At 42.6% G+C, this 18748-nt stretch overlaps 1 protein-coding gene across 6 annotated transcripts in view; it reads left to right on the plus strand.

Moving 5' to 3' along the window:
* Nucleotides 1-18504, plus strand: part of CUNH1orf159 (chromosome unknown C1orf159 homolog) — a 61928-nt gene extending 43424 nt beyond the window's left edge. For 5 of the 6 annotated variants that reach the window (XM_089668382.1, XM_089668385.1, XM_089668386.1 and 2 more), the window contains 5 exons: nt 1133-1198; nt 2775-2909; nt 7710-7735; nt 15241-15271; nt 17970-18504. In XM_089668382.1, the coding sequence (XP_089524508.1) occupies nt 1133-1198; nt 2775-2909; nt 7710-7735; nt 15241-15271; nt 17970-18067 (356 nt within the window). In that variant the 3' untranslated portion in view covers nt 18068-18504. The other variant, XM_089668384.1, reaches the window with a different exon arrangement.
* The last annotated feature ends 244 nt before the right edge of the window (nt 18505-18748 follow it).

The raw sequence follows: 18748 nt of genomic DNA on the forward strand, positions 1-18748 counted from the left end.
AAATGAGTGTTAAGGTAATTAAAACATTTACAGGAATTTTACAACTCCGTTTCATTAGATAATATCTAAAGGAATGGTTGAGGTGCTGTTTGTCTCTGGCTATGGAAGAGAGCACCACTTATAGCAGATTCAGACACAAATCCAACGCAGTACGTTATTTATTGTTGGGTCCTTTGACTTGTCTTTAAAGGGGACCTTCAGTCTTTTTTTTTTTTTTTTTTTTATCTTTAATGCTATTAAATCTTCTGCCCTTGCTGTGCTAATTTTGGAAAGTAAAACATTCATTCATTCATTTGGTGCCAGTAAAGACCTTATTCTTGTTACTTCTGCTTTTTGTTCTTGTATTTCTCCTAGGCAGGTGACGTGTTGTACAGCATTCGCGCTGAATCCTGGGATATAGTCTTCAGTTTTTTGGGGTTTTTTTTTGTCTCACTCTCATTGAGAGTTTGCTAGCAGGGGTGGGCTGCAGGGCTGGAGGAGGTTGGATGAGGTGGAGATGAGGAGTACAATGCCTCCCAGTCGCACATGCACAGTAAGCAGAACACTTCTAATCCGATGTGTACAGGTTTACTATAGCAGCGGCAGCGAACTGCCACTTCTATATCGACATGTAAACAAGTGGCTGTTCTGTGATAGTAACCTGTACACATAGGACTGGAAGTGCTCTGCTTTCTGCGCATGCGCGACCAAGAGGCATTGTACTGCGCATGGACTAGGTTTTGTGGGCCAGCGAGGCGGAGCAACACAGGCTATTGCAAGAAAACTGCAACTAGGGTTTCAGTTGCCCTCAGTAAACATGGCCACTTGCAGTGTGGAGTGTGGAAGAAGTGTGGAGTATGAGAAACAAGCAGTTTGACAGGCAAAAAGTATGGTTACAGTAATGCCAATTCCTAATTAATCTTTCAAAAGTGAGAACTACATACTGTTGTATTTTTTTGGAATACGCATGTTTGACTGCAGTTTCTCTTTAGGTTGCCTTTGTTTTGCTTCTTGGTTGCTCAAGATGTTGCATCAAGCTGCTTTGTGTTGCTTATGCATTCACATTGCAGCTTCTCACAACTCACGTTGTGAATCAAAGCGTCTCAGATGCAAACAAAAGCATTCATTTTTTTTTTTTGTTTCTTTGTTTCAGTTACCACTCAAGCACTGGAAATCCATATGAATCTCAGCACAGCTACATCTGCTCCTCATCACTTAAGTAAGTGGTTCTTATTTACAGTATTTGATTTAACGTTGAAATAACAGTAAATCTTGTAGCAGGAATACCCTAGAATCTCCTTATGAATGAATAACGCGTTTCTAAGGGGTTTGCAGTAAGAACATCAAAGCCTAGTTGGGATCTGGCAGAAAACAGAAGTGAAGGCTTTGTCTGTAGCAGCCACTTTTGATTGTAGCTGAATATTTTCCAGAGCAGGTGCTCACTCTCATGTGATGGTAATGAAATTAAGTTAAATAAATGTATTTTTAAAAATGTTAAAATGGAGTTAGACTTACTCTATGCCCCCTCCGAGTTATATACTCTTTTGATCCAGGGAGATCTTGGTTGTGTAGCTTTAGTTGCCACCAAATCTTCCTGTCAGACCAGGACATTTGTGGCCCTATCTCTATGTAATTGACACGTGTGTGTATGCATAAAATATGACATAGCACACATGTATGTACATAAATACTGATTGCCTGACACATACCGTATTTTTCACTCCATGAGACGCACTTTTTTCCCCCCAAAAAAGGGGGGAAAATGTCAGTGCGTCTTATGGAGCGAATATGGAGCGGCCGGTCCGGTATGTCCACCGCCACCGTGTCAGAATACTGGGCCGGCCGCTCAGCTCTGCAGCGGGACCTTATGGAGATGACTGCTGACCTTTGGGGAGGGGGGGGGGCAGCGGGTACCTGAATTTGACAGGTACCCGCTCTTACTTCCGCGGAGTTGTTCTTTGATCTTACATGTTCCTCTATCCAGCGGCGTGCTGTCTTCCCGGCTTCTGTAGTGTGGACGCTGGGCTTGACATCTGGGTGCCAAGTGCGCATGCGCAAGAAGCGGTGCTTTTTGTGAATGGTAAGGCGGTACTTGGGACACATGACAGATCCCAGAAGCCGCCGGACCAATCACAAAGCGCAAGTGCTTCTCGCCCATGCGCACTGGGCACCCGGCTAGGTACAGGTAAGATCAAAGAACAACTCCGCGGAAGTAAGAGCGGGTACCTGTTAAATTCAGGTACCCGCTCCCCCCCTCCCCAAAGGTCAGCAGTCATCCCTGTGCTGTCCGCAGTCTCTGGTCATCCCTGTGCTGTCCGCAGTCTCTGGTCATCCCTGTGCTGTCCGCAGTCCATTAGTTCAGAATTTTTTTTTTCCGGTTTTCTGCCCGTAAAACCTAGGTGCGTCTTATGGTCAGGTGCGTCTTATGGAGCGAAAAATGCGGTATTTGGTTTCCTTATGCATCAGAGATAGTAACTTTTATTTAGGTTTAACTCTAAATTGATATGCTGTAAGGTTTTTCAATACTTTGCTTACTTACAACTGTGGGTACCTTTAATTTTGCTTTTGTGTAATTTTGTTTCAAAATATAATTGGTATGATCTTGACTTTTTATATTTAAACTGTGTTTACGATTTTTTTAAAATGGTTTACAGAGTTTTATTTTTTATTTTTTTTTATGTATGTATTTCTTTTTTATAACCCAACTACTTTTTCATCCCTCCCCCTGTCACCTCTGACATCAGCAGTTCCTTGAATGTTCAGGTTCATCATCTTTTTGCTTTTTTTCCTTCTAGGCAATCCTGGAATAGCTGCATCACTCCTGCTGGGAACTTTCTTCATCAGCCTGTTCCTTGTTCTATCTGTGGCCTCATTTTTTTACCTCAAACGTTCACACATGCTGCCAGAAATTTTCTACAGGAGGAATAAAGGTATATGACATGACATAGTATTTTAAGGGTTATTTATGGAACTATCTATTAGGCAAAATCTAATGGAATATTGTGTAGTGATTTTAGAGGTTTGTGGTCTGTTATCTGGAATAGTTGGGTCTATAAGTTTTACAGTGGGTATAGAAAAGAATCACCTCCCCCCCACCCCCTCTCTCCCCTTTAAAATCATCACATTTTATTGCTTTGCAGCCTGATATGAAGACACACAGGTTTTGTTTTATCCAACTTCTACCATCCAAGTGAAAGCTATAACATCAACATGTCAGTGATGCTGTTTTTGAATATTTTTTTTTCCCCTGTGTTGGAAAGAGGATCACCCCCTTGTCAGTATTTTTGTTGAACCACTTTTAGCTTTAATTAAAGCCTTTTGTCAGTCGGGATATGTCTCTACTAACTTTGTACATCTAGATGTTGCATTATTTGCCCGCTCTTCTTTGCAGAACTGCTCAAGTTCCGTTACATTTGATGGTGACTGTTTCTAGACTGCAGTCTTCAAGTCATTCCACAGATTTTCAATGGGGTTAAGGTCTGGGCTCTGACTAGGCCATGCAAGGACATTCACCTTTTTCTCCTTCAACCACTGTGTGGTCATTTTTAGCTGTATGCTTTGGGTCATTGTCATGTTGGAAGGTAAACCTTGTTCCCATTGACAATTTTCCGGTAGAGGGCAGCACACTTTCCTCAAGATTTGACGGTATTTTGCCCCATCCAATTTTTTGTTCTGTCCTGACAAGTGCTTGAGTCCTGGCTGCAGAGAAACCCCCCCCCCCCCCCCATAACAGAATATTACCACCTCCATGCTTTACTTTAGGAATGGTATTATTTGGATGGTGAGCTGTACTGGGTTTCTGCCAGATAAATCATTTTGGTGTTGAGGCCAAATAATTCAATTTTAGTCTCATCTGACCATAATACCTTTTTTCCATGTGACCTCAGAATCTTCAAGGTGTGTTTTGGCAAAACTTAGTGGTGACTGCATGTGGCCTTTCTTGAGAAGTGGCTTTTTTCTTGCGACTTTCCCATACAAGCCACATTTGTGGTGAATTTGCGATATTGTTGTCACATGCACACAATAACTACTCCTTTCTCATCAATTGCTACAACTGCTTCAGAATTTCTGTAGGCCTCTTGGTGGCTTCTCTGACCAGATTCCTCCTGGTTCTGTCATCCAGTTTGGAGCCACGTTATGATCCAGGGACGGTCTATGTTGTACCAAATACCTTCCACTTCCTAATAAGACTTCACTGTGCTTCTAGGCATTGATAAAGCCTTTTGAAATTTGTTTTTTTTCTAGTCATCTTTTGACTTGTGCCTGTCCACAGCTTTATCCTGCAGATCTTTTGACAGTGTATTGCCACCCATAGTTGATTGTTTACTTCAGTTGCACTATCAGGGACTGAAATGCTCCAGGAAAGCTTTTTTTCATGCTGAGCTAATGAAAATGGCCACAGCTGATCACAATTGAAAATAAATGCCTTTTGTGTGCCATTGGGAAGGTGATTAGCTACACCTGTTTGAGTTTAGAAATCCTTTTTAGGAGAGAGGTGATCCTTTTTCCAACTCAGTGATTCTGTTTTTGAGGGTTCTTTGTTTAAAGCAAAATGTCAGAAAAAAAAATTTCATGTGGATGTTATCCGTTGCACTTATACAGTTGAATAAAACAAAAATTGTGCCTGTCTTCATTTCAGGCTGCAAAGCAACAAATTTGATTATTTTAAAAGGGGGTGATTCTTTTCTATGCCCACTGTAGGTATGTTTCACTGAATGCAAGATGTACTGTAGTGCTCACACTTGTTCTCTACATGTGCAGAAGAAAGCATGTAATGGATCTCGTGGTTTTTCCTTGCCTCCTAAAGTAGGCCTTCCGTTCTCTCAAAAATATATCTTTTTTTCCAACATACAAATACCATCAGAGAAGCAAACCTAAACTATATCTGTTGCCTTTTAGAAAAAGAAAATATAAAGTGCCCTGCAATAGTAGAATGTTATAGTCACCTGTCCAGCTGTCCGTCTCCTGGAATATTCATTCTGTTAAAGAGCTATAGCTGCCTGAAGGTTCTTCACATCCTTGCTGTGGTTCTTTCCCTCATGGGGCCAGCAGATGGAACTACTATGCATGGAAAGAACCAGGCATCCAGCACACCAGAAAGTGTCAGACGTGAAGACTCTTTGGACAACTGTACTTCAAGAGAATAAAAATCCCAGGAATGTGTGGTGGACATGAGGAGTTGAGTAGTAAATACATTCTTCTGTTGAAGTGACTTTTTTTTTTTTTTTGTTAGAGACTGTAGAGTCACCTTGAGGTAGAATTAAACCCTCCTCTAAACTTGCTTTATTATAAGAGAAGTTAGGTATTGTAAAAAGACAAACCTACATCTCACCTAGGTGTATGCAGCATTGGTCTGATGTTGCATCTGTCCCCGATGCTTCTGTGACTGAGAAATGAATGATCAGACTGCTGATTGTTCAGTTCTGGGTTTTCAGTGAGCAGAAAGCCGGTGACTTTCAGTCACCGGCTCTCTGCTCTGCCCCTCCAGCGCTCACTGGAGCGCTGGGCTGTGGAGGGGGTGGAAACTGTTGGCTCATGCTCTCAGCAGCTCACTGGGGGGCTGAGCCTGCTGTCTGTCCAGACATCTGGGTGGATCCCCTCAGTTTTTAAAAAATGATGACAGCTAGTATGGGGAAATTATCCTACAGCGGTCCTGTAGAAGTGATTGGGTGGCTGTAGTGCCGCTTAGATTACTTCTGCAGGAAAGCCCATCGCAGGCTCAAAATTTTGATATCAGAATGATCGTGTGTGTGTGTGTGTGTGTGTGTGTGTGTGTGTGTGTGTGTGTGTGTGTGTGTGTTTTTCACAGAAGCCTTTTGGTTCACATGTCTTAGTGTCCTAATTTCCTGGGACATACCTGTACAGACACTAGAGTGAACCTTTTGTCAAATGAAAAAAGACATGCATAACATTAGTGCATTGCTAATTCACAGTGCCAGGCCCACGTGAAAGCAACAAACCCTGGATGCTCACCATTTGAAAGGGGGGTGTTATCAGCTTAAAGTGGCTATATGTCTTCAAACAAATTACATTCTAGATTAACGCATCCAAAATGCTCTCAAAATTTTATCTTCCAGTATACTAGCAAATTTCTCAACTGTCATGACACAGTGGGGTTTTCCAAGCCCTCACTATGGAACTTGTCAGGATCTCTATTAAAGGAGAAGTACAGCAAATGCTCTTTTGGCTGTACTTCTATGGATCACAGGAGTGCAGTTCATCCTGCACTTCTGTGACTTGTGTTCAACTGCCAGCAGGCTAAAGCCGGTCGAGGCTGGAGAAGGATTGTGACCATATGGTCGAGATGCACCGCAGCGTTTGAAGCAACACCTGGCTCAGCCTCTCGGCGAGCCGCTTAAAAGCCTGATCCATCCGCTTCCTTCCCTCCACAGCCCAGCGCTCCAGTGAGTGCGGCTGGGAGCAGAGCAGAGAGCGCTGACTGGCAGTCACTGCTCTCTGCCCTCAGCGACGATGAAAACTCAGCGGTCATGCGATTGCTGAGTTCTCACCCTTGGGTACCTAGACAAGTATGATATATATATATATATATATATTTTTTTTTTTTTTTATGTTGCTTATACCTCTTTTAATTGTTGGCATTACTAAGATGGGTGTATAGGAAGATATCTCTACCAGCATAAACAAAGATTGAGATAATGTGACTATTACCTTGTTTTCCAGCCTATAAAGCAACTTTCATTTAACACAATGGTAAACAGCTAAGTGTTCAAATACTGTCAAATTACATAATGGTTCTTGGAAAAATGTGTTCTTTTGTTGTCACATATCCTTGCTGTGCCATCAACAAACTACTGTCAACCTGCCATACCTAAATATTATGTTTATGCTAGTCTTGCCTGTCTGCCATGGCATACAAGGGTTTACCTGCAGCTGGAAATATTTCCCTGGCTATAAACCTTTCTAAGTGTTACTATATGCCAAAGGTAATGGCAAACTATTTAAGCCCGAGACAGGCCTGACAATTAGAATGCAGTATTCTCATTGTCTGAGAAATGAAAGCCAAGCAGGAACACAATATTTAAAGCAAAGCTCCACCCAGAAGGGGAAGTTCTGCTTTAAGGCCTTGTCCCTCACTCCCCGTTAAGGATTGGCACCTTTGGAAAGTGGGGACCCAATTTTGACAGGCACCCGCTCCCACTTAGGGTATGATCGCCTAGGCGAGCGGAAGTTGTCCTCCATTCCAGTTTTTATATCTGCTGACTTTTATTTTTTTACATTATAACTGGAGGTCCGCTTTAATATTACTCTTTTTAGAGTTTGTCAACACATTGCACAATGTTTGTTAGTAAGGAAGACCGTTTAAACATGTGGGTAAGGAAGTGTTCACGGAAATTGGTAGTTATTTGCTTTCTAGAGTCAAACAAAGAAAACCAGTTGCTTGGCTTGGTGTGCCAGCTGTCTAAAGACCCAGGAGGATGGATTATGTGATGTGAACAGACTTCCTAAATCATTTTTGTTATGTACCTCAAATTTGTAAGGGGAAAGTGCAGGTTTTATTTTTTATTAACAGATGATTCTTCTGTCTAATAGTTTGGTACCATCTTATATTTTTAGCTTTTAGTTTCTTCCTTTTCCCCTCCTTTTTTGTCGCCTTTTTTCAGGCTGGAGGCGGGGGGAGGTAATAGATTGAATAGTCGTATCTGTACACTGACATTCACCAACAGAACATGCTCACTTGTACTAAAAGCTGTCCTTTCTTTCACCTGTAGCATCCATCTTGCAGCCTAGTGAAATGGTAAGTCATTGTTACCCTTGTGCAGAACTTAAATGTATTCTAATTTAACAGGCTTATTCAGAAAGGCAAAACTGCCAGACAGATGCACCTTATTCGGGTAAAACCTTCACAAGAGTGCCATGATTAGAAAGTTGGTGGAACTATACTTGCTCAGTCAACAATTATTTTTAATCCTTATGCTTCTAGTCTCGGTAAATGGATAGAAACATATATTTACTTCCTGGATTTTGGCCTATGCCAAAATGATGTTCTACATCCCCGGGCATTTTTTTTTCATCTGGAGGTGGGGGGGGGGGGACTTTATCAGCTAAGAACACCCTCCTGCCTGCATGACTAAGGGCAGATGGATTCTAGGAAGGAAATGCTACATATATCATCCTCCCTTACTCAACTTGGCTGTGACTAGAAATGCTAGGGGGGGGTCTTAAAAGTGATTTTGCAACAAAATAAAGGACAGAGACATGGATAGGTGAGTTTAATTTTGCATAACAAAATGAATTGAATTGCATTGCATTTTCAGTTTGTGGTGCTCAAATACATTTTAAGTTTTGCTTTAAGGACTTAAAGTTCAGCTAGTCCTGCGATAAGCATCAAAATGTGCTGTTGTGAAGTTTTTACCTGAATAGTGTTTGTCTGCCTCAAATTTCATGTCAAATGTTTGTGGATGGAGATATTTCAGTGAGTCCGTGTGGAACCAGATTTGTCCCTTTTGATAATGTTAAAGGCAAATTTGTCTTTATTATTTTGCATAAATTTAACAGACATAGCATGAGAAGTATAAGGAACATGTACAAGTAGATAAACAAAAAAAAAATCAGATCAGGTTATGATCCATATGAACATATGAAATGATGCAGTAAAACTGCAAGAGGAAAGGATCAATAACTTATATTACAGAGGTATAACATCATAACGTATCGGGGGTATCCCTGGGTGAGATGTCTGAAACATTATGAGAGAACTCCATACAACCAAAAATGTAAACTTAAAAAGAGAGAGAGAAAGGAAAGCAAAAGAGGAGAAGAGGGAGAAGAGAGGGGTTGGGAGACGGGGACAGTAAAAAGCAAAAGTAGGGTGGTTCCTCAACCGAAGCAACCCTGTTGCCCGTATCTCGGCACGGACCGCAGGGTCCAATTGGCGGATAAGCCAAAATGAAATTTAGTCGTGGGAGCAAGGCTCAACTCCACTAGAGCGCAACAGGGGTACACATATCTCGGAGAGTCGTAGAGGAGGAGAAATGGAGCCAGATCGACCACAGCAACTTATATTTATCATGGGTATCATTGGTAAACGGCAGCATTTCCTCCATACGCATGGTATCATTAAGCCGTTTTCCAAAAGAGGGGTATCAATTGGCGGGCCGCAGACAGCAAGAAGCGCAACAGACTTTTCTTCTGTGCTGCTTGTGAACCCTGTAATATAGATAGAAGGGCAATATCTGGCGAAGGGGCCAAGGACTCACCGTAGACCCGGTTATATACAACAAAGACTTGTCGCCAGAAGGGTTGTATTTGATCACAATCCCACCAGATGTGGAGCTGTGTACCAACAGCTCTATTACAGTGCCAACAAAGATCAGGTGTAGAAGGAACGATTTTGTGTAGGGAGAGGGGATCCCTGTACCATCGAAAAGAAGCTTAATATTATTTTCTTGTGAGTAGCAAGAAATAGACGATTTATGAGTAAAGTGGAACGACGTGGACCAATCTTCCGCCGAAATGTCCTTACCTAGGTCTCCAGCCCACGCCTTAGCATAGGGAGGGAGTTCAGAGTGAAGAGCATTGTGGAGCACTTTATAGAGAGAAGCTAGGACGTGTCTCGGTGGTTCAGACAGGGAACACAGTCGCACAGTCTCAGAAAGTGGGCGATGAATGATGGAGGAAGAGTGCAAGTGCTTGCAAAAGGAGGATAGGTGTAGATTGGTTAACCAATCTGTAGACCCACTCTGAAGGAGCGGAAGACCCGATTGGGGGCAGATAAAGCCCCGAGCCACGGGCCAGGAAGCGCGTGTGAGGTTTCAATAATGGAAGAGCCCAACCCCTGAGGAAGAGTGGGATTATCAAATAGTGATGATAAAGGAGAGGAATCGGAGGATAAAAGAGTAATTATGGCTTGTTTATACCACAACCGTATAACAGCTAAAGTCAAAGGGGACAAGCCGGGAAAACGCAGATATTCCCAATCATACCCCCATGGTAATGCCCGAAGATCAACCTGAGAGAGATCCTGTTCAATCATACAAGAGGTTTTACGGGAGGGGTCTAGGAAACCAATCAAGCATTCGGGCTAGTAACGTGGCTCTGTAGTAAAGCTCAAAGTTCAGTAAACCCACTCCACCCTCAAGTTTCGGATAAGTAAGTAACCTGTGTTCTAACCTGGAAAACCCACGGTGCCAAATAAATCTAATTGAAAGGGAGCGTAATGAAAGGAAAAAACTCCTAGGGACAGAGATCGGTACAGTATGAAAAACGTATAGTAGCTTAGGCAAAGTATCCATCTTGAGGGTGTTGGTGCGGCCGAACCAGGGCAGGACTGAAGCACCCCATGAAGCCAAATCCCTTCAGATACGCGAAAGTAAGGGTAAATAATTAAGGGTATTAATTAATTAGAGTATTAAGATCGGCTGAAATCTGGATCCCCAAGTGATAGCCTTCAGACGCCATTGAAATGAAGTTAGGCCGAAGGTTCGTCAGTACATGGGGAGGTAAAGAAATATTGAGGGCCTCCGTTTTAGAGATATTAAGTTGCTGAAGGAACCAAATCTACGAAATTCATGGAAAAGACTGAGGAGGGAAATAAGGGGCTGTTGAACGTAAACTAGAAGGTCGTCAGCGTATAAGGATAATTTATGATGTGCAGAGGGAGTGTGGATGCCCAAGATTGAGTCGTTAGCGTGTATGGCTCTCGCAAGATGTTCCATTTCTTGAACAAAGAGAAGGGGCGAAAGCAGACATCCTTGTCTGGTCCCATTCGATGTGGGAAAGGGAGAAGAAACCATATCGTTGACCAGGACAGACGCCGAAGGATGAGAATAGAGGGACATAATCCGAGCAAGGAACCGCAAACCCAAACCGATCTGTTCCAAGGTAAGATGGAGAAAGCAGAGTCAACGCGATCGAACGCCTTCTCAGCATCAAATGAACGTAGGCAAGCCTTTAGCCGTGTTGCTTGCTATAAGAGATCAGATGGATTGTTTTAGAAGTACTATCCCTAGCTTCACGACCCAGGACAAAGCCAACCTGGTCGTGGTGGATCAAGGTTGGTAGGAAAGAGGAAAGACTGTTTGCTAAAAGTTTTTAGCAAAAAGCTTAACGTCCAGGTTGAGTAAAGAAATTGGTCGATAACTACCGCAATGAGAAGGGTCTTTACCTGGCTTAGGAATAACCGAAATCGTGGTGGACAAAAAAGATGATGAAGGTACATTCAAAGCATCGATAACATTAAACACTTGGGCCAGAAGCGGGGCTAATTGGGTGGTGTATGTTTTGTAAAAGCGTGGGGTGAATCCGTCCGGACTCAGGCACTTACCAGTTTTCAGGGCCTTAATTGCCCCAAGAACGTCTAAAATTGAGAAGGTCTCCTCCAGATCCAATGCATCTTGGGGATCTAGAACAGGTAACTTCGTCTCCATAATATATTGGGACATAGCCCGCAGGGAGGAAACGGGAGAAGCATCACAATTTGCTGCGGAGAGGTTATAGAGTTGAGAATAGTAGCGCTCAAACGCAGAACAGATGCCCTTATTGTGATAGATTTTAGTATCGGCAGGCACCTTGATGTATTGGATCGGACGACTGGACGGTCGAGGGTAGCGTACATGTGCCAGGTGCTGACCACATTTGTTAGCTAGAGAGTAATGAGTGTTGCGTACTTTGTCTCATGCAACAAGGGAGGAGGAATCCAGTAGTTGGAGTAAATCTCTACGAGAGTTAGAGAGGTCCACCGCAAGCACCAGGTCCAACATACGTTTGTGGGACGATTCAAGGCGTGCAATGAGTGAAAAAAGCAACCCATCTCCGTTGTACGAGCTTTTTTCAAGCGAGAGCCATGGTTAATGAGAACCCCTCTAAGAATACATTTGAGGTTCTCCCATTGGTTAAGAGGGCCGGTAGTGTCCGATGTGTGGTCCAGAATAAAGTCCTGGATAGTCTTTACAACCTCCACGATACATAGAGAATCTATGAGTAGGGTATCGTTCAAGCACCACGAAAAGCGACACAAAGACGACGATCGGTCCTGAATCGTAAGATGGACTGGGGCGTGGTCTAACCATAATAAATGACCGAGAGAGGATGAAATAGGACAATCTAGAAAAGACTGTGAAACAAAGAAATAGTCTATACAACTGTATGATGCATGAGCTGCAGAGTAATAACTATAGTCTCCCTCCGAAAGGATGTTGGATGCGCCAAACATCCACTAGGTGTAAGTCATGCAAACGCGACTTAAGTTGAGATAAGGCCAGTAAGGAGAGAGCAGATTTACCCGCTGAAGTGTCCAAGTCTGGAGAAAGAGCTACGTTGAAGTCCCCTCTGACGATGAAACGGGGACCCCCAAAAAGCGGACAGCCTAGAGAGGACCGTTGGCAGAAACGGAGCCTGATCTATATTAGGAGTGAAAATATTCGCCACTGTAAAAACAAAATCTTGGTATTTCAATTTAAGGAAGAGGTAGCGACCAGTTGGAACGATTAGGGAGAACCTCCAGGCCGAAGGTATGATGAAAGGCCACCGACACCCCCCTAGACCTAGCCTGCGGATTAGTACTATGATAGCACGGAGTATAGTGATGATTGTGGAGGGCTGGGATACAATCAGAGTGAAAGAGTCTCCTGGAGTAGCAAGATCTACGTTCCACATTTATGGAAATGGTAGAGCATCTGACTCCGCCTCTCCGGAGTGTTAAAGCCCCTACAATTTGAGGAAAATGTGATCAAAGTCGTAGTTGGTTGAGGGAGAACAAATAGGAGAAAAAGGGGGGTAACCCCCAAGAGGAAAGAAAAGAGGGGGTGTAGGTAAAGAACTAACGAAAAGGGAGGGGAAAAAAAAGGCCAAGACAGGAAGAGCAGGAAAAAAACAAGATAAATCAAAAGGAGAAACTATTAGACAGGCGAACTGTCAAAATAACATACGGTGTGATACTGTATCACACACCGAAGGCCTAGGTGGGGAACGTCAAAAGCGCATTTATCCGACCCAGGCCTCCCCACAGGCAAATGATAATTTGAGGGAGGTCTCCCTCAGGTGAGGACGACCCCCCTCTACAAAACGTAAAGTAGGCCCCGCCCCCAACAAATAAACATTAACAGAGCACGGTAATGACGGGGTGTGGAAGAGACAAAGGGCCTAAAGCCCCTGAGACTAGGACCGAAGGTGTCCCTGTCCGTCACGGCAAGTGGCGGAACCCAGGACCAGCCATAGGCCACAGCCCCAGAACCTAAAAAAACAAAAGGTACAAACATAAGGAACAGATCTAATAGAAGTAACCAACAGCGTGTGCAAAAACTGTAGGAAGAGGAGGAAAGAGATAAACCTCCCAATTCATGCAGATAGGGAGTCATGCCTCCGGGATCTTTTGGGAGGAAGATCTTGAACGCTTCTTCTTGCGATCGGACTGCTGCCAGGAAGAGGGGAATGGAAGGCCAGGGGTCAGTAGTTGAAAGGGCCAATCCGGGAGGGACACCTGAGGTAGTTTGAACACACCGAGAAATGCAGGCAAGTCCCCAAGGGTGCGGAATAGAGTAGATTTACCGTTCTGGGAGGCGTGAAGTTGAAACTGGAACCGCCACTGGTAGCGGATATGCCTCCTGCAACCTCTGAGTGAGAGGGCGCATAGCTAGAGTCTGGCGGGAAAGGTCAGGGAGGAGCATCACTGGCACTTTGTTGAATAGGATGGTGTCCTGCATGCTGGCCCCACGCATAATGGTGTCCTTGACCTTAATGTAGTGGACCCTGCACAGGGTATCATGGACAAAAGATGGGTCAGGATTCCTGGGGTCCACCGTGCGATGTACGTGGTCCAACTCAATATGGGTGTCTTTAGGTTGCTGGAGCAGTTGATTGAAGATGGCAGTAACCGCTGCGGCCAAATCTTTAGATTCAATGGTTTCTGGTATGCCCCTGATCCGAATATTGTTAAGGCGGTTCCTGTTCTCAGTGTCATCCTGTTGGTACATGAGCTGTTGTATAAGAACCATATGGGAGCTAAGGGTCTCTTTGTGGGTTTGTAAAGCGTTACACAGGCCGTCGGCGGTATTTTCAATCTCTTCCATGCGCACGCAAATGTCTTGTTTATGATCAGAAATTTCCTGCTTGTATGTGCTTTCAATACGTTTCACATAAAGCTCAAAATCTGCCTTTGTAAGAAGGGATTTCATGTAGGTGCGCAGGGACTGCATGTGGGACTGCAGATCACGGCTATCCTCAGAGCAGTGAGATGCTGGGGAGGGGCTGCAGGATCTCTGTGTGTGCTGTGTTGATCAGGGTCCCAAGGAGGAGAGAGAGAGAGCCCACAGGGCTTACCTGCCCTTCTGTGCAGAGCCCTGTATCCACAGGGGACGAGGAGGGGAGAGCTGATGGCGCCCTCTTGGAGGCCGGGGCACCCGAGGCTTCGGCCGAGGATCGGGTCAGAAACCGGTTTATATCACCGCCAGACCGGCTCCCCGTTGCTCTCTGGGGGGTCCGGTGTTGATTCCTCCCCATGGGGATTATAAAGGCAAGCCCATGAGGAAGAGAGGGAGCCTGCAGCGGAGGTCCAGGCTGGGAGCTGTGCAGAATAGCTGCTACCGCTCCATGCGCCAAGCCACGCCCCCCCTTATGATCATTTTAATTAGGGCAGAAAGTGATAGAAATCCAAATATTTTCAGTTTTAGGAATAAATTGACATCTTCCAATGATAGAAACTTTCACTAAAAGTGAATAAAGTGTTACATTACCCAGGGGATACTATGTACATAGCACTTGCCCCCATTAAAATGAGTGCTGTAGTTCCTGAGCAAAATTTTCTAAAAAGCCCTCTCCTGCTGCTCTCTGACAACGCTGAAAAGTGGAGACGAACTTTGGATTACAGAGGAGAGAGGACAATGCAGAAACTGAACACCTAGAGGCCTCGCAGCCTCTTCACCCATTAAAGCTGCAAAGTTCTATTACCTTGTTATGCAGGACTTTTGACAGCTCTTTTCTGATCCCCATGGCTCAATATCTACCGGAGTGTCCCCTTCTTCAGGTCCAAGCAGTACTGAAGTACTGAAGGTCAGTACTGCTTGGACCTGAAGAAGGGGACACTCCCCGAAAGCTTGTCCTCAAAATTTTGTTAGTGCAACTAAAAAAAAACTATCACGGACAGTATGCAATTGTTTCTAAAGCATTTCCATAAACTTGATACTGATCCTTCAAGTTAAAAAAAAAATGACAGCGCATAGTTATATCATAAATAGTCCTATTCATAGAACATACAGTAATTATGTCCATTATTTGTGTTGTGTTTTCTTTTTTTTCTCATTTTAGGCATCTATGATTCCAAATCCAAGCTATACAGGTAACTTTAAACTTGAATATTCACATACCCACATGAATTGATATTTTTTTTTATGCATGAAATCTCAATGCTAACAATTTCACAATAGATGGATGGATGGATGTTTTGGACATTTTCATGTAACAAGTGATGACATTTTTACAAATTGAAAAGAATTACACTTTTGGATAGTTGTCAAAAGGACAGGTGACCACTGGTTAGATTTACCCTCATCTCTTGTTCTACACTGTGTGCACAATTATTAGGTGAATATTTAGACCAAATCATCATTTCTATGCATAGTGTCCAACTCCAAACTGTGTAAACTTGAATGCTTTTTGGATCTAAGCACATCAGGTGATCTGTATTTGTGTAATAATGACGGAGGGTGTGGCCTAAGGAGATCAGCACCCTATATCAAGGTGTGCATAATTTAGGCAGCTTCTTTTCCTCTGGCCAAAATGGGCCAAAAAAGAGATTTTAACTGACTCTGAAAAGTCAAAAATTTTAAATATAGTCTTTCAGAGAGACAAAGCACTCTTGAAATTGCTAAGATATTGGGGCATGATCAGAGAACCATAAAAAGTTTTGTTGCAAATGGTCAACAGGGTTGCAAGAATCAAACTTGAAGCTACCAGGAACCCAATATCCTCCAGTGCTGTCATATTCCAGAACTGAAACCTACCTGGAGTGCCCAAAAGTACAAGGTGTTCAGTGCTCAGAGACATGGACAAGGTGCGGAAGGCTGAAACCTGAACAACACACATACGTTGAAACATCAAGACTCAAATAAATATCTGAAGACCAATTTTTTTCAACGTTTTTATGCACTGATAAGATGAGTGACTCTTGACGAACCAGATGGATGGGCTTGTGGCTGGATCAGTAATGGACACAAAACTCCACTTCGACTCAGATGACCGCAAGGTGGAGGTTGGGGTACTGGTTTGGTATTTATAAAGATGAGCTAGTTGGACCTTTTTCGGTTTTAAGATTTAACTTAAAATCAACTCTCAAACCTACTGCCAGTTTTTAGGAGACACTTTTTTTTTTCAAGCAGTGGTACAGTAAAAGTCTGCATCTTTGAAGAAGAACATGATTTTTATGCAAGACAATGGTCCATCACATTCATTGAAGTACTCCACTGCTTGGCTAACCAGTAAAGGCCTTAAAGATGAAAGAATAATATGGCCCCCTTCCTCACCTGACCTAAACCCTATTGGGAACTTGTGAGTCATTCTTAAATGGGAGATTACAGTGAAGGAAAACTGTACACCTCTCTGAAAAGTGTCTGGCAGGCTGTGTTTGCTGCTGTAAAACAGTTGATCCTCAACTGATCAAGAAACTGACATATTCCTCGAATAGAAGGCTTATGACTGTTATTGAAAAAAAGGGTGGCTATATTAGTCACACTTTTTTTTTTTTTTTTTTTTTTTTTTTTTTAAATGTCAGAAATGTTTATTTGTAATTTTGAGACGTTTATTATTTGTACTTTAACAGATTAAAATAAACAAGTGAGATGGGAGAATTTTCATTTAGTTGCATAATACATAATAATTCTGTACAGTAAGGCTCCATGCACACTAGCAGTTTGTCTTTTTTTAAGCTCAAAAACACTTTGGAAAACCTCTGATAATAGCATTTTAGTAGAATTTTAGGAGCGTTTAGCGTTTTTATAGTACTTGTAGAGGGGAGAAAAAGCTGTTATGAGCGGTTTTTTTTAGATATTTTTTTTTTTTGCTGGGGAAAAACTTTACAAAAACAATTTTTTTTCTGCTCCTAGGATGCTAAAGCTCAAAAACTGCTAATAGCCTAAAGTAGTATGTATGGACAAAGGATAACTCTAGCTTCTGGAAGCAGAAAATATATGCTGACAATAGCTTCTAGGACAGTGGTTCTCAACCTTTCTAATGCCGAGACCCTTACAGTTCCTCATGTTGTGGTGACCCCCAACCATAAAATTATTTACCCAGTAATTCTAATTCATGAAGTGTCATTTTACCTCCAATACTGCTGCTTTCAACACAGTAGCTGCTTTTAACAGAGTAGCTGCTTTCAACACAGCAGCTGCTTTCTACACAGTAGCTGCTCTTTACACATCGGAAATATGTGTTTTCCGATGGTCTTAGGCGACCCCTGTGAAAGGGTCGTTCGGCCCCCAAAGTGGTCGCGACTCACAGGTTGAGAACCACTGTTCTAGGAGCTAGTGGGCATGGAGCCTACTGGTTGCCCAATAATTATGCACACATAGATATTCTTCTAAGAAAGCCAGAACCTCACTTTTACTTTCTTAATTATTCAGGTTTGAGGTTTATTAACATTTTGGATTGAATAAGAGCAATAACTCAAAAATACAACTTCCCTAAATGTGTACAGAGCGTAGTGACCATTAGATCAGTTTTGGTTTCCTTTTGACTTTCTGACCTGGTGATAATGGTAACAGGACAAATGGAAAAGGTGAATCTCCCTAGTGAAGACATAGATGGCAATGATTTGGAGTGGCTTTTAAACCTTCCTAACTCTATCCAAAACTAAAAAAAAGTTTTGACTATACATGTACTTTAAGTTGGAACTCCAGCAAATACATGTTTTGTTTTCACATTGAGTGGAAAAAGAATTGGATCCTTTTTAATGTATTTGACAAACCTGAAAAACAAATGAAACCAACAAGCAAAAGTCAGTTTGTTCTCCCATATATGTTCTGCTGTCTTTGTTTCAGGTCGAAAGCCAAGATATGTTAGACGAGAAAGGACACACAAACCGTCTGCACCAGTGCTACTTACTCAATCGGAGGAAACTCAAGTAAGCAACGTCTAGCCTTCTCCAAGGTATCGAGATGAAAGGATCTGGAATGCACTGACTATTCGAGAGCACTTAGAATGAGAACAATCAGCCTATCCACGGAAACTGTGAAAAATCTGAATTATGAAGTAAAAACAAATTACCGAAGGATCTGATACAGATCTTTGCCTGCACAAGAAATAAATGGCACATTTTGGGAAGGGGGGCCTCAACATATCTGCAATTTTACTGTGCAATTTTGTGTCTATTCACTAGAAGGATGGCAATACTATGCTGGTTTATCGGATCAATGACTGAAGAATATGCAGTTTTTGTTAATGTTATTATAAAATGCCAACATTGGACTATTTTTGTTTATGAATTTCTTTGTAATATGAGCACTGCTGTCTATTTTTTATTTTGTTTTATATTTTAATAGATTTCAATGGCTTTAATAAATTAATTTTGTTTAATCACTTGTCTTTTGCTTAGTATTTTTGTTTTGCATTGTGTGAGTAATGTACGTTTTTGTTACACAATCAGACCTGGAATTCTGTCTGATATATGGGGCTGCCTTTGTTGACCTCTTTCTGGGAATGTTAGTTGTGTAGCTCTGTTAGGCTTCTGTATTTTTCAGTCATGCAGTACATCTGGAACAAACATGCATGAGTTTGGTGTCTGAAGTCAGTGATGGGATTCCTTTAACCACTTCCTCTC

This window comes from Staurois parvus, unplaced genomic scaffold, assembly GCF_062004578.1.
Source record: "Staurois parvus isolate SC_StPar_1 unplaced genomic scaffold, SC_StPar_1.0 ptg000057l, whole genome shotgun sequence".
Taxonomy (NCBI): Eukaryota; Metazoa; Chordata; class Amphibia; order Anura; family Ranidae; genus Staurois; species Staurois parvus.